The sequence below is a fragment of the Patagioenas fasciata genome, chromosome 2 (genome assembly GCF_037038585.1).
Source record: "Patagioenas fasciata isolate bPatFas1 chromosome 2, bPatFas1.hap1, whole genome shotgun sequence".
Lineage (NCBI taxonomy): Eukaryota > Metazoa > Chordata > Aves > Columbiformes > Columbidae > Patagioenas > Patagioenas fasciata.
The window spans coordinates 126,270,065-126,285,033 of NC_092521.1; the positions used below are offsets into that span (position 1 = coordinate 126,270,065).

The window sequence follows — 14,969 nt, forward strand, 5'->3', positions numbered from 1 at the left end:
TTTTTTTGATACTACTAATAAAATGATGGAAAAAATACAATAAAAGGATACATTCAATTTTCTAAAGAAGAACACATTTTCTGATGGGAAGAACAGTTAAGACTGGGGAGCGGTTTGCTTAGTGAGCCAGTTATGGCTAACTTAGAAGATAATATTAATTAGAAAAACATAACTTTTGATCATATACTATCAAATCTTTCTAAATTCAGCACAGAGAATAAGCTAAACTATCAAACCTTTTCTTATGGAAGAAAACTCCAATTTTGTGTCTTTGAGGTTTCATGTCATTTAAAGGTATGTCACATTAAACTTATCTTAGACTATATGAGAGCATTGGGGAGATGTAGAACCTACGTATAAACGTTTCGTGTCTAGGGCTATCAGTAAGGCTTAGCTATTGCTTCTCCTTCAGTCCTCAAAACTTGCATGGAAAAAATCTTTTTCCAAATGAAGTTCAACACAAGAAAATCCAGCACCTTTTCTTTTGCAAGGATTAATGCATTTGCCTTGCTTAGATTTTAATTAATCTTAATATTAGGAGTTAAATTGTGAAGAACATTGATGACATAACATTTGCCATGGAACTATTTTCTCTGGGATGGCAAACATAAAACTAACTTCAATTTTAGATATTAAATTCATCAAAGGGCTTTTTCATTGCCTGAGCCCTGAAAATTAATGTTTTGGATGTAACAACAGATTACGTGGCAGGCAAAAATTCATTATTTTCTTAGGGTTTTCTACGCATAACTTCCAGTAGGAGTACTCAAGTTGGATGCACACCTCCTGAGGTTCTACTGCCCCTCTGGGTCCAGTGACCACCAAGTATGCGGAAGGTCAGTTCCACTGAGGGATCACAGCACACACTCTCTGATCTAACCTGGCATTGAGTTTGGCCACAAAAGGCTCCAGAAAAATGCAATTCCACATTTAAAATCAGAGTACGCTGTCCAGCAGACTTTTGTTTAGGGGTAAGAAAGTACACTTTTCAGGGGGAAGTATCTCCATTTATCTCCACTTCATAGATTTCACACTTTTATGTGCAAAATTAAAGATTTAGAAGGAAAAAAGGGAGTATGGGTCTAAAATAATCAAGGTGATTTCCTCATGAAGAAGAGTTCTCTGCTCAGGAACCAAGGGCTGTTTCTCCTGTATTGCTACACGAAAGGCAGCCAGGTTTTTGCCATGAAGTTGTAATTTTTGAACATCTATGGGTGGGATCCTCAAGTACAGCAGCCAGCATATTAAATAAAAGAATGTGTATGCTGATTAAAAAAAGTGGAACTCAAAATTTAATTCTCATGGTTTATTTTTACTTACAAAGAGAGTACAGAGTCCTTATACCACCCAGTTCATTCTGAGTACATTGCCTCTCCTTCGTTGCCTGCAATTTCTTGATTGTTGCAAAGAAAATAAATATAATGAAATACACTGTTATAACTTTCCTCCTGACTGATCAGTTCCTATGAAACAATTTCATAGTGTATGCCTTTTCCTTTGCCTGTATCTGACAAAATCATTGTCCAGTCATGTTAATTACTTCCTCTCATCTTGCTTTGAAAACAGCTGTTGTACATTGGGCATGCTGCTTGTTATTGACAAATATGCTGTTTGAAGAGCAGATTAATAAAATTATATTTTATTTACAAAATAACTTCACTTGGTTCTGTATTAGAGGTTACTGAAATATTCTGGCAGAAGTTGTTTTTTTTGAGACAGAGATTGTGCATGTATTGGTTTGTTTCTGCAGCTTCCCACACTTTGCATTTCTGCCCGCAACTGGCAGATACAAATAGAGGGCACGCTCCAGAAAAAAATACTGAAATAATTATAATAAAAAATCTGTAGTATGTCTACCTATCTGATTAAAAAAGAAATTCCTCTGAATATAAATGCCAGTGCCATTAGAAGTATATCCGTCATTGCAAAAAAAGGCAGTAGCTGACACGGAAAGATGAAGGATCTCATTCTCAGAGAAGGTGGGAATTCACCACACTGGCAAGAAACACAGCCCCCATTGCACTAAAGAACTGCAACGTAGTTTCTTCCTATGTGGGAAAAATGTCAGAATCAGCTGCTCACAGGTATCTTCTGAGGGCTTCTAAACCTCAGTCCTTCTGCTTGAGACTGAAGCAAAAGGGAACTGGAACCGGGGAATGGTCAGATCCAAACTCCTACAGAGCACAGTCACCAAAACAAGTCAACAAGATGGTACAGTCTCATAGATTTCTCTCCCCTTTATATTCTGTAGCTTTTGCCATCATGTATTTACAGGTACTAGTTAGAAGGGATACACACGCATAGACTCTGTCTCCAATTGGGTGCATCAACAAAAAGTTTGTGATCAGTTGATTCTGTTATATGTATGTATAGACAAATACAGGCATGACATAGGAAATAGCGAAGTCTTATGTTTTATGGTGGTTAAAAAGGGATATTGTGTGATCTGAAATAATTTGTTACTGATATGTTAGATGAATAATTGCATATTCCGCTTCCAGAGGTCAAAAATGAAGTAAGGCAATTGACAGATTGGTATAATTCTAATCTTTCCTATACCGGCTCATTTCTTATGCCTCTGTAAGTACAATGTCAGGATGCATTGACTGACATATCTAACATATTTCTGTCTATTTGTCGACTTCCTTCTCCAAGACAAAAAAAAAAAAAAAAGGTGTAATTCTTTCACAGTGATGGTGTTCACTACACAGGTATCAATTAAGGACTGTTTTGGGGCTCCTTCCTAGAATCCTAGAATCTGCTCAACATTGACTGGTCCCAGCAAGTACCCTGTCGCTAACTACAGTTTTCTTTTTCTATTGTGGCAAAGAGAAGGAATGTTAAAGCATTATTCTGAAGATGAAAGAGTTCTTTAGGAGTTCTAGATCCAGCTGTCAGTGTCTATATTTTGAGCTTTTTAAGATATTCGATGGGAAGCAAGCAAAGGGAGCAGAGGACAGGAGAAAGACACAGCAGTGCTTCACCCCATCTCTTTCTTATCCCTCCTCCATCCATTGCCAGTTCCTGCCCACTCAATGTCTGCATGGCACCAGTTTTGCACAATCACAAATACCAACTTGAGGCAATTCGTACTACTTCAATAGCTACACTTCCATGTGTACTGTGCCAATATCTTCACCATTGCGAATTCTAAGCCCTCTTTTTAGCCTCTGATGCCAGATGTTGCTTTAGCCCAGTGTGATGATTGTTAATGCAGTTGTTGAGATCCTTCTGAGTCCAGAATTGCAGCAGACAGAGAGTATATCATTGCAGGCAGGAACTCAAGGACATTTTGGCAAGGTGAGGCCATTACCCAAACCCTTTTGCTAATTACACTACTACGTATTCAGAATTCATCTGAATTTAGTGAAGCTATGTAAAATTCATATTGCTGAAATGGGGAGCAGAATTTGGCCCACTATAATTAAGTAACAAAATCTTCTGGTTACAAAGCATATGCCTACTTACTTAGACTGTTGGTAAGAATATGCAGGCGCATGTTCACTGGATGTTTCCACTGTCATCTGTTGCTGTTGACCACTGGCTTCCTGTGATGAAGATGCTACTGTCTGTGGAGAAGTATCAGCAACAACACCCTAAGGAATCAAATCAGAACACGAAAAGCTTACTAATTTTACTGCCTGCCATGAATTACGTTAAAAGAGACCAGCACCAGCTCACCACTCCTGTATTTTTCCAGAGGCTGAGAGAGTCTGAGATAGCAGAACCACACGCTAACACAACAAACCCCATAAGTTTTAGAGAGCTAATACAGCAACAAGAAGCTTCTTTAGCGTACCAGCCCTTGTAGTACTTCGCTCTCACAACCTGAAGTGGAAAATTCCTCCACTTTTGAGGACAGTTCTCTGCCCATTCAAAGCCAGAGGCAAAACTACTTACTTCAGAGTAGTCTGAATTTTACCCAGTCTTTTTTACAGTGTACGTACAGCTCTTGTGACTTTCCCTTACCTATCCAACTTAACAGTGAGTTCAAGTTTATTTTGTTTGATTTGCAATGTGATAAAAGCAGAATCTAGGCTCACCACTCTCTGCTTTACTACACATCCAACAGAATTTTAGCTGCCTTAGAAAAATACTGCACTCCTCTACACACTGATTTTATGCATGTTCCCTTCAAAAATAAATTTACTTCACAGTAAAGAGTTTTATCTGTTAAGTCAAAGCTCCAATGAAGCTTTGTTTTATTTATAAGTTTGCAAAAAAATAGCTAAGTAAACACACAAAAGATGATATGTATGAATTTATCATTAAGCCTTATTTCTTATCCTATTTAGACAGTCTGAATAATGTTATTTTTAGGTATTTTTGTATGCTTTCAAAGTAAGGTATATTTTCTTTCCTTTACTATCATGCTCGGTGTGTTGGTCCCATAAATAATGGCAGCAGGTCTCTTCAGTGAACATGCTTTATTACTGTATTGCACACAACAGAGCCAGAAGAGGGAGCACAAAGCACTTGCTTTGTTTATATTTGACTCCTGTGTAAACAACAGGTAGTTTATTTTAAATTATCTGTTAAAAAAGATCAGTTTCATTTTTCAGAAATTCTTCACAATTATTGCTTAACAGACTGCCAGCATTATCTTTTTCTGTCTAATTCCTTCTCCTTTTGTCCATCTCATTTTGAGATTGTAAGCTCTCTGGGGTAGAGACTGTATTTTTTTGGTCTCTATTTGTGGAACATCTAGCATAGTAGGGTCCTGGTTCCTGACGTTTCATGAATACAGATAAACATTAACAATAATCATTGTCCCTGGATCAGAGAAAGACATGCTATATATTCAGATACTATTTTGATTATTACAGTCGATAATTACGACATCATGTTACTTTAGCAGGCCTGAATATATCAATGGGTGATGGGGAGGAGGGCTCAGGAAGAACTAACTTTGTACTGATCAGCACAGTATGCAGCCAGTACTGCCATAAAAGCCACTATCCATCCTACCATCTCCTTTTAATTTGGATTTGTATCTGCCCAGTTTAATACCTAAGAATGGCAACTGAAGGGAGGCACCCATATCCTGTTTGTAAACAAGCAAGGTTCAGGGCAAAATTATTCTGAGGCAAAAAAGACTAAAACGTGACTAGATCAGCATGACAGAACAGTAGCAGCCTTTCCTGTGAGACCTCATCTGGGAATCTCAATAATTGCAAAGAACCAGAAGAAACCACTTGACTGCTGGTGGAGCCATGACGGCAGTACCACTAACTCAGCATCCTCAAAGCACAGAGTAGTAATAGCACAAACTCCAAAGTCCACACAGCCGAAGACAGAAATACAGAGACCCTGGCACTACTCACATTACCCCGGAGTAGGGAAAAATTTACTAATAAAAGAGAACTAAAGAGAAGTACACAGGGAAGAGGATGCCAAGGCTCCCTCTTCTCATTGTGCTCAGCGGCCCTTATGAAGCTTCACAGAAGCAGAGGCACAAGCTGATGCTCTCCTGGCAGCTTGTGGTCTACAGGGTTGAGTAAATACTTACTCATTAGACTGTCATCAGCATGACTCAGCCCCAAGGAGGGAGGGAGCGAATCCTTCCTCAAGGATGAAAAGCACTCAGTCAGTGCAGCATCCTCCACGTCTGTATATACAAGAGGAAGGTTTCCATTGCTCAATCACTTTTTCTGGTGGCTAAATGTTTCAGCAATTACCTATACTTGCTAAGGACCGTATCACAACCTCTTGCAGTCTTCTTGGAATCACTTTTGGGTTCGTGGTCTGCCTGCTGGGTTTGATTTCCTGTCTCTTCCCATCTCCCTCCCAAATACATGGGGAAAAAATAGCCATAATCACCAATGTTTTATTCCATCTCCTGCTGTACAACAACAAAAAAAAAAGCAAAACAAGAGCCCTTGCAAATAAAAATAATAATAATATCTTTTTTTAAAAAGGGAGGGGGGAGAAAGACAGAAGGAAAAAAAGAAAGAAAGGAAAAAGATTTTAAAAAGTGCAGTCCTAATTTTAAAAGCTGGAGGCTTCCAGCCACCATTCCATAAAGTAACTTCAGGGTCCTTTCAAACAACAGATGCAATGAGGCTTAAATTATAAGAGTTCTGCTATCCCTTCAGTCTACTTCCATGGATAGAGATAAACTTACTTCAATAGGGACAGCTGTTGGAGGCACAGGAGTGTACTGGGGAATGTAGGTCCCTTGCATAGGTGCAGCAGCAGTCATGTACTAGAACAAAACAAAGGCAAAGGAACATTAGACAACCACAATCAAAACGTACAACACCATTTTAGAATCATGGCACTTTCAATTTCCTGTTCAGAATTTGTTAGTTAGTGCATAGCCTATAACTTCTTTTAATTAAGGGGTTTAGGCAATGGTAGGAATTAACTAGCCATTAAAAATCATAATCTTGAACTTCAAAGTCAGGTCATATTTGAATATGGGCAATATAAAACATCTTGCTGATAGATTCAGATTGTTGACATGGCTTCTAAAATTGAGAGACTCCTCTTTGTACCTAGAAAAAAACAGTAGGGACATGACAGCAGCATATATAGTGGTTACAGATACAAAACCAGTCTAAACAATATTTTGAAATCTTATTGATCGTATCTAATGATGCCTACAAAAACTGAGGCATGAAGCTTGACAGGTTTATTCCAGTCTATATTTAACCCTATCAATAACAGCAGTTGAGTTTACAGGAATACAAAGCTGCAAAGAGATGCAAGCCGAAACAAGCAAAAGAAAAGAAGAGGAAGATACATCTCGAAGTTTCTCCTTTTGTAGACAAAATCCCCAGCTAAATTCTTGTGGCTTATTCTTAATATCCAGGAATCTTTCCTATGCATTTTGAAACTTCTGCAAATTTTTATTATAGCAAAACTTTGTATTAGCTTCTCTAAAATACTGTGTCTCCTAAGCACAAGAAGACAATTGTTTTAAAATTCATGAGTGCATACGAATTTTGCCATTGGTACGGCACTAATCTCTTGATATACAGCATTTCTTAAAAAGTTCTTGAACTGAATGCAACAGATATTGGTCAAATCAAGTATCGATATTAAGTCGTCAGATCTATATGTACTTTTCTTTCTACAATCCAGTCCTAACTACATGTCTTTACTGACAAGAATCTCAGAATGCACCCAATCCCGCAACTGACTGAATGACACTTCCGCTACACGTTATCTTCAAAGACACACCGAAGATCTGAATCAACCCAGAATGTATTTGATGAATTTTAAAACGAGTTAAATATAGCTTTGCTTCCTGGCAGAGCTAGGAACTGCTTGCAAGATTTTATTCTGCTGTTTATAGCAAAATTTACATTTAAAGCACTCTCTCACCTCAATTCTAAACTAACTGGATGGTTTGATACGCCTGTCACAAACATGCATTATGAAATTACATAGTGGGGTGCAGATTCTGCAGCAATGCTGGAGAAAGGCCTTAGGGAACAGCATAGTTAAGAGTCCCACAGCCAAATTCTGAAGTCTTCATTCAAGTAAAAGAAAAAAATTACTTCCATGAAATTGTTATCTATAGAAAAAAAAAAAAATCAGTGAGGAAGATAGGTGACACAGAATGTATACTTGCACTTTGAGTAGCATACTGTATTGAAAGCCATTACAATATTGTTGCAAAATTCAGTGTTTTCCTTAACTTGAGCAGAGATGGGAGTGTTGTCTGTGTGTCCGTATCAGGCCATGATTTTCAGCAGCTCCTTCTCCTTGTTCTTCAGAAAGTGAATTGATTTCGATAGGATTTTTTAATGAATGCTACCCCACCAAAGGCATTAGGGCAGCTATCCCTATTGTGTTCTGTACAGTCAGGCTATTCTCCTGCCTTACAGATTAGGAGCTAATGAGAATGTTACAGCAGGGTATTGCAGAGCTGCTTCCGCTTCATTCATTCTGCTTGCTGTCACATGTTGGGATGACATCTGCTGTGTAGCATTGTTCTAAATGTGTCAATATTTATCGTTAACCTGAAGCACTCATTCTTACAGCTCTGCAAAGACCTACAAGGGTTTTAAATACCTATGCAGGTTAGCTTCACTCAGACAAAAATATACAGATCTTAATTAAAACTTATTTTAAAGAATAAAGTGGACTCATTCAGCTTGGTCTTCGTCAGAGTTCTTCCCTTACTTTACATACAAACACATATGAATTTTCATACAAGGATACCAGATTTTTCAACTGTCTTTTAATTCAGACCACTTCACTTTTTGCAAGTTCTGTAGCACAACAATTGAAACTGTCTAGGAATTAACTGGTGCCTTTGCTGGCTCTGCAAGCACTGCTCTTGGTAGTTGTGCAGTTTCTTACCTCAATTGTTAGTATTTTCCTCTTAAGGTAGATCCTAAACTTACTTGCCAGACTACTTTGCTACTGCATAATCTCTAAGGAAAACTGTTGACTTGAGTGCAGCTGGTGGCCCTGGCCAACCTCTGCTTGCCTTGGTCTTTCCAGACACTCACACCTCCTCATACTCTTCCAGTTTAATTTTTTTTGCATGAATTTTAACTGAATTAAGCCAAACAGCAGGTGATTTACAGTGCTGGAGACCAAAGCTGTCCAGTTATTAGCCAGACTCCTGAAGAACTGTGGGAATGTGACCTTTCCACTGTATATAACTTCTTCTGCTTGTCTAATTGTCCACTGTAATGGTGGATCAACCTTTTGGTTAAATCACCTAGAGCTCTACAGTTAAAACAAATGACGTGGGCCAAATTAGTTCCACCAATGGCATAAACGAAGTCACAGTTTCCATGGCAAATAATTTGATCCTAGTAAAAGTTAGCCAAGGCTCAGTCCCACAGAGTACTGCTGCTTGACAACTGGCCCTTCGTCACACAGCAGCAGACTGGTCTGCATTACAGGTACACATATCATGCCCTCCAGTGGAATTTCAAAACATATTCAATGTATTTATCTTTATGGATGCAAAGAAACCCTCATCAATTCAGAAAAAAGTAACTGAGTCAACAATTAAACAAGTTATTTGGGCTTAGAACTGATTCTCAGTTTCCAGACTCTCACTTGAGGATCCATTGAGGCTTCTGTAAAAAAAACGTACAAAACTATAAAGGACTGCTTGGTTAAATTCTCAGAGGTAAACAATTTGTCTTAAGTATCTAAAGTCCCCTCACATGTACAGGGAATCCCAGCTGAGACCACATGAATTCAGGAGTGCCTGCTTTGCTGGCTCTGTTTTCACCATGGGAAACCTAGTGCTGAGAAGCTGCTTTAGTTTTTTTGTTTACTGATAGTATAATGAAAAGGGAAGATAGATTAATTCCTATTACAATTGGCATTAGCTAAATTGAGTTTACATGTGTTGCTTTCCTTTATGAACTACATAATCCTACCTCTCTGATCTCACAGGATAAATACAATAAAGATTACACAGTGCTAAGGCACAATGTCAGTGTCAATACTACATCAATGGTTTTGGATAATACAAAAGTTAAATTTCTTGTCATGAATAGTCACAGTTGGTTGATAGCAGAAAGCTCTCAGCACACACTGAGCCCACTGGAGCCTGTGTCTCTCCCTGGGTCCCCCTGCCACTTCACCCAGCTATTTCATAAAACAGTGGGCTCTGGATGGGCTGCCCATGCCAGGAGGTGGAAAAGAGCTTCAAAAACAATCGTGAGGTTCAGAAGTAAAGTTAAACATTTTATATCTACCCTGCTCAGGACCACTCAGGATGAAAACTCTGCTCTAAGGACATCCCTTAGCTGAGGGACTCTGTAGTGAAGCAGTTCTATGGGGACCACAGGTCCTGTAGTTGCACACAGGCTGCATATGGCTTCCCATCTACCTCAAGAAACTAAAGTAACTTGGAAGGAGGCAGATCCAAGCAAAGACGACATCTATGTCAGAAGACCATCACCGAGACTTATTTTCTCCATGAACCATACTCACTAAAGTTCTTTACACACAGGTACATGTGAGAGAGGCAGCATGACTCACGCTCAGCTTAGCAGTACCCAGCTAATTCCACTAAATATTAGTATTTTAAATACTGAAATGAATCTGAAAAATGCAAATCCATCCTTCCTTTGTCATATGTTTCCATCAAGATTAAAGATTCTTGAGCTGTAATGTGAACAATCATCCAACAAAGTATGTGCAAGGCAGAAGAAAATACTGTTCATTCTTCTACAACTGTACAGGCTTTGTGGGTCTAAAAGTAGAAGCTGCTTATTTCTGACAGTAAAATGAATAGTGACGCTTCAGGCACAGATGATGGATCTGGAGAGTATAAGGGAGCTTTTTTGGCATTCTGATCCTTTAAAAGTTGATGATTCCTACCACAGAAAGAAAAAAGAGACATTGCAGCTGGCACCATGCTCTTCGTTTGTTTGTAAACTATTCTTTTCTTCATACAGTATACAGAACGCATGTTCTCAGCAGTGAGGATGTGCAATATTATAACATAATGTGTGCTTTACAATGCCTGACTGCTTAATTCAGACTGCACTTACCAGGGCATCATATACTACATTAACAATTCTACTCACACCTTGCCCAATGGTATTTTTGTTTTTACCTTTTTGAATGTGCTTAAGTATGTTAAAAAATATATAGTGAGAGTATGAGAGAGTAAGACTTACACTTCTGCTCTCTTTCAGATATCACCCTCCATGACTACAAAAAGTTAAATGAAAGGAGGTAACAAATGAGGAGGTGGGTTGAGGGGACAAAATGAAACTGTGAGAAGTATCATGTTTAATTCAGAGAGTAACATCAGTTCTTATAGATCTGCAAACAGTGGGGTATCCCAGCCTGGCTTCAGCAAGACTCCTATTAAGCCTGCAGCAAACATTAAATCCATAAAGATGGCAGACATTGGCAAGAGAAACACAGGAGGAAGGCAGCTGCCTGCACAGGGCAGAGTGAGGGGGCATGTTGCAGTATGTTAATACATTTCACCCATCAAAGGTGGAGCTGAGTGATCTTCAGGGAATTTGCAGGAGCTTTTACTTTGAGACTATGGCACAGGTAATGTTCATTTATTCATTTGCCCTAGTAGGCCTCTGGCTCACTTTTCTTGGGGTCAAGTCAACGCAGCGTCAGTCAAGTGCCTAATTGCTGAGATACATAGCAAACACCTTGTACCAGCTATTATTTAGTGAATTACAATTGAGACAGTGCCTGAAAGAGTGAGTGCCTCTTGCAAGACCAAACAATTTCATTTACACTGCCACACACTTTTAAAAAATCATTAACAGAAAGTATAAGAAATCACCCTAATGTACAGTTCTATTTATAAAATAACAGCCTATAAAATAACACAGCTGTGATCAGGAGGTGGCTACTGGATATATGTTAACTCTCTTGGCCACTGTGAGTACTGTGAGATTTTACAGAGCGACATCAGTTAATAACATGATCAATGTTGAATAAGTCTCCTGGTATAAAAAAAATCAGAAAGAGTTTATAAAATAAGACATTGACATAATTTTGCAGTAGATTTGCAACCCTGAGCAACACTTACTCAGATTAGTAGGTTTACTAAGGACAAGGGGCAATGAGCAAGGGATCAGTGTTAAAGAGGAGGCCTTTTATAAAATCAATATGCAAATGCTGCATTCTGATGTTTCACTTTATTTTTATATAAATGTACATCTGTAAGAATCAAATGCCACTTTCCTTATTTCATCAACCTCCATGCTCCTGAGAAGGCACAGAGCCTTTTCAGTCAAGGTAAGAGGCGAATTGCAGAAGCCTTGTATAAGTATATGCTGGTAAGCATTTGCACCACAGCAGCCTGCTGAAGGGAGATTAAACAGGACATCTTATGTGAGTAAATGCTAACCCATGTGTCTTAAAAGAGCAAGGATTCCAGAGGCTGGGCTTCAGTGACTATTTGTGGTTTCTTATCACTGCATGAACTATATAGCACAGTGATAATGACTTTGCTTTTTAGGATTCTCAGAATGCCAGGGTGGTGTTTTGTTTTATTTTTTTTAAAAACCATCTGAGAAGTCTAGACATTGTATCACTAACAGAATTATGTGAAAAAATTTGCATTGCTGGAAAACTGAAGGAAATTACACTGTTGTCTGGATTTATTTTTATCATATTTTAATTTTTTTCCCCATGAAGGAAACCTGCCCTACCACTTTCAAATCTCTTCCTCTGCAAAGAACAAAAATTGCATCTCTCTTTGACCATAATGAAGTAGTTATTACTTTAATGAAATATAGAATAAAGCTGCTGCTTTTTTGTCTCTGGTTCCACCTTCTCATTTGAAAATAACCTGTTATCCAATAGAAAAGAACATTGTCTTGCTGTGTCCTCTTATCCCGTAGTCTGACATGGAGATGTAGGAACTCAGGAAGAGAGAAGGACCATCTAGTTCATCAGCACCACTGGCAGTTAAATGAAATACAATACCCACCACCGTCTTTAGTTTAAACTTCAAATATCTTTTGCTACTCAGAAGCATTCTAATTTTCTGGCTCAATCCTGTAATTATTCAATGGCTGTTGTTAATCTCAGTTTTTCCCAATTAAAGAATAAGAACAAAAGATATGGAGTTTTTGCATATATTACAATATATTTTGCTAATAATTATCAGGCTGACCTATAATATAATAATAATAATAATGCTATTTTACCACACAGTTACCATAGCCCTATCAAGAATAGCACTGTCATTCAACAGAATCCCATCTCTGGGCCACAGCACTCATTGTTCAGGCAGAGAATAGAAATCTTTACAAGATTTAACCTTCCTTCCCTGCTGTTCAGTAATGCAAACGTTTTTAGGAACACCAGCTATCGCTTCCCTTTCAGCCTTCCTAATGAGATGTTACCTAATTCTCTGAGCAAGTTAAATGAAGGTAGAGAGAATAATAACTTCAAGAACTATATTTACAAACTAATCTCCTTTTCTCTTCAGGAGTTCTAAGCATCCTTCACAAATCCCTACCTTTGGAAATCAGAGTAATACAAAGGTATAGAAGAAAGAGTGCAGAGGAGCTAAACCCCCCACAGCTAACAGGCCTTTTCTCTATTTCAGAAATTCTGGCCTGCTACTAAAGCAGAGTGATCAGGACTAATCAGATAAAGACTATTTAGAGTAAACAAATACAAGAACAGTCAGATCACCACATACAGCTGTGCACCACACTCTCACTAGCATACAAAATCTCCTATTTCTAAGAACCGTAGTAAATGCAAACAGCATTTCAGGAATGTCTATAGAAATAGATAAATAAAACCCCGAACAACTGGCTCATTTGTTTTAACCACTTTTTAGAGTCTAAGGCTGGCATTACAAAGGAACTTGGTGAAAGCCTCAAGTTGCTTTCAGATATCTCATCTATGTCTGAAAAGGGAGAAAATGGAGGAAAACCCATCAGGATGTGAAAATTAAGTTCCTATTTTGATTACATCTTTCATCACAGGCAAGTGAAACTTACAGGAATACTTCTGGCTGGTGAGGGAACCAACTAGGGAAGGTGCCCTGCTGGACCTGTTCTTTGTGAACAGAGAAGGACTCATGGCTGATGTGATGGTCAGAGGATGCCTTGGGCATAGAGGTCATGAAATGACTGAGTTTTCTGTTATTGGAGAAGTAAGGAGGAGGGTCAGCAGAACTGCTACCTTGGACTTGTGAAGGGCAGACTTTGATCTGTTTAGGAGGCTGGTTGGCAGAGTCCCTTGGGAGACAGTCCTGAAGGGCAAAGGAGTCCAGGAAAGCTGGATACATTTGCAAGACAGCAAGAGTCCTACGCTTAAAACAAAGTCCAAGACTCTCATTATTTGTTTAAGCTTCCGTTCTTAATTCTTCAGTTCTTAACCATTTCTGTACAAAAAGGGCGTTTTTATTTTTTCCTAATAACCCCTATGTACCTGTCCTGTGAATGTACATTATGAGATCACTGGGGCAAGTTTTCATGCATGGGTTAGTGCATGAGTTATTACAGACTGTTTTGTTGGCAGCACCCGATATAAAACTAGGCTATAGTGACTGTACCATAACAAAAGAGCATACTGCATCAGTCTTGGTCAGCCAGAGTTGGTAATGACTGAGATTTTGTCACATTTCTACTCTTCTTTCAGATCCTGTATACAGAAGAATAAAGGGGTGACGCAGCAGAATTAAAATGGCTTTTTCTGACATAAAAATGGTCTATGTACCTCCTCAGTTGGAAATTCTTAGGAATTTCCATCTGAATACAATTCTTTCAATTAGTCTCTGATGAATGGCTGCTAGTAAGATGAAGGCTGACCTGTACATTTTAATATTTTCAACATAACTAAATAAATAAACGTGCCAGTGAAACTCTCAACACATGAACACATTAAGCTATTATTAATAACATGTCCATTTATATAAACAAATAATTGCTTTCTAGAGGTAAACATGTCTTCTAGAGGCTATTAAATCTCCATGAATTTGAAGAGTCTAAAGAGAAGCAGGCTACAGCGTGCAAATGTCCATACCGTACAAATGAAGTTGTTGTTAAAACAACAGGAGAACCACGTAGACTTGTTAAATAACAGTTATTCATCAATCACATACACCTTCCATTTGCTCTTTCAGACCAGAAATAAGAGTGGACAGCTTGCGGGCCAACTGTTCAAGAATGAAGCAGATGAAAGCAGTAGAAACACACAAAAAGTCACCTGAATATTAGTATTTCTAATTACTCTAGAAACAGGAGCAATTTCCTCACCTACTGCATGAAAATGCAGTCATGCCTGACAGATATAAGGTGGAAAGATAATAGTATTACACCACAAAAGTACACCTTTGACATTCCTAAGAGTAGCTGAAGCATCTCAAAACTTCATAAAAAAAACTAGCTGTCCACAAGTACTCTGCATCTAGAGATGGAGGAGAACTTGCCAATTCAGTGAGGACAAAATACCTTGCAGACATTGTCTGTGGTTTCTAGTGGTCTTACACCAGCAGCTAACAGTGGCACTAGGGATGCCTTAAAAGCTGGCCTTCCTCTATG

The 14,969-nt window shown here is 38.5% G+C and overlaps 1 protein-coding gene across 9 annotated transcripts in view; it reads right to left on the reverse strand.

Moving 5' to 3' along the window:
* RBMS3 (RNA binding motif single stranded interacting protein 3) overlaps nt 1-14,969 on the reverse strand; it is a 718,223-nt gene that overhangs the window by 6,526 nt on the left and 696,728 nt on the right. For 3 of the 9 annotated variants that reach the window (XM_065830561.2, XM_065830564.2, XM_065830563.2), the window contains 2 exons: nt 6,125-6,205; nt 3,465-3,596 (listed from right to left, as the gene is read on the reverse strand). In XM_065830561.2, coding sequence (XP_065686633.1) covers nt 3,465-3,596; nt 6,125-6,205 — 213 coding nt within the window. Of the gene's footprint in view, nt 1-38; nt 1,394-3,464; nt 3,597-6,124; nt 6,206-14,969 lie in introns of those variants that run through there. The other 6 variants (XM_071804926.1, XM_071804927.1, XM_071804924.1 and 3 more) reach the window with 5 other exon arrangements.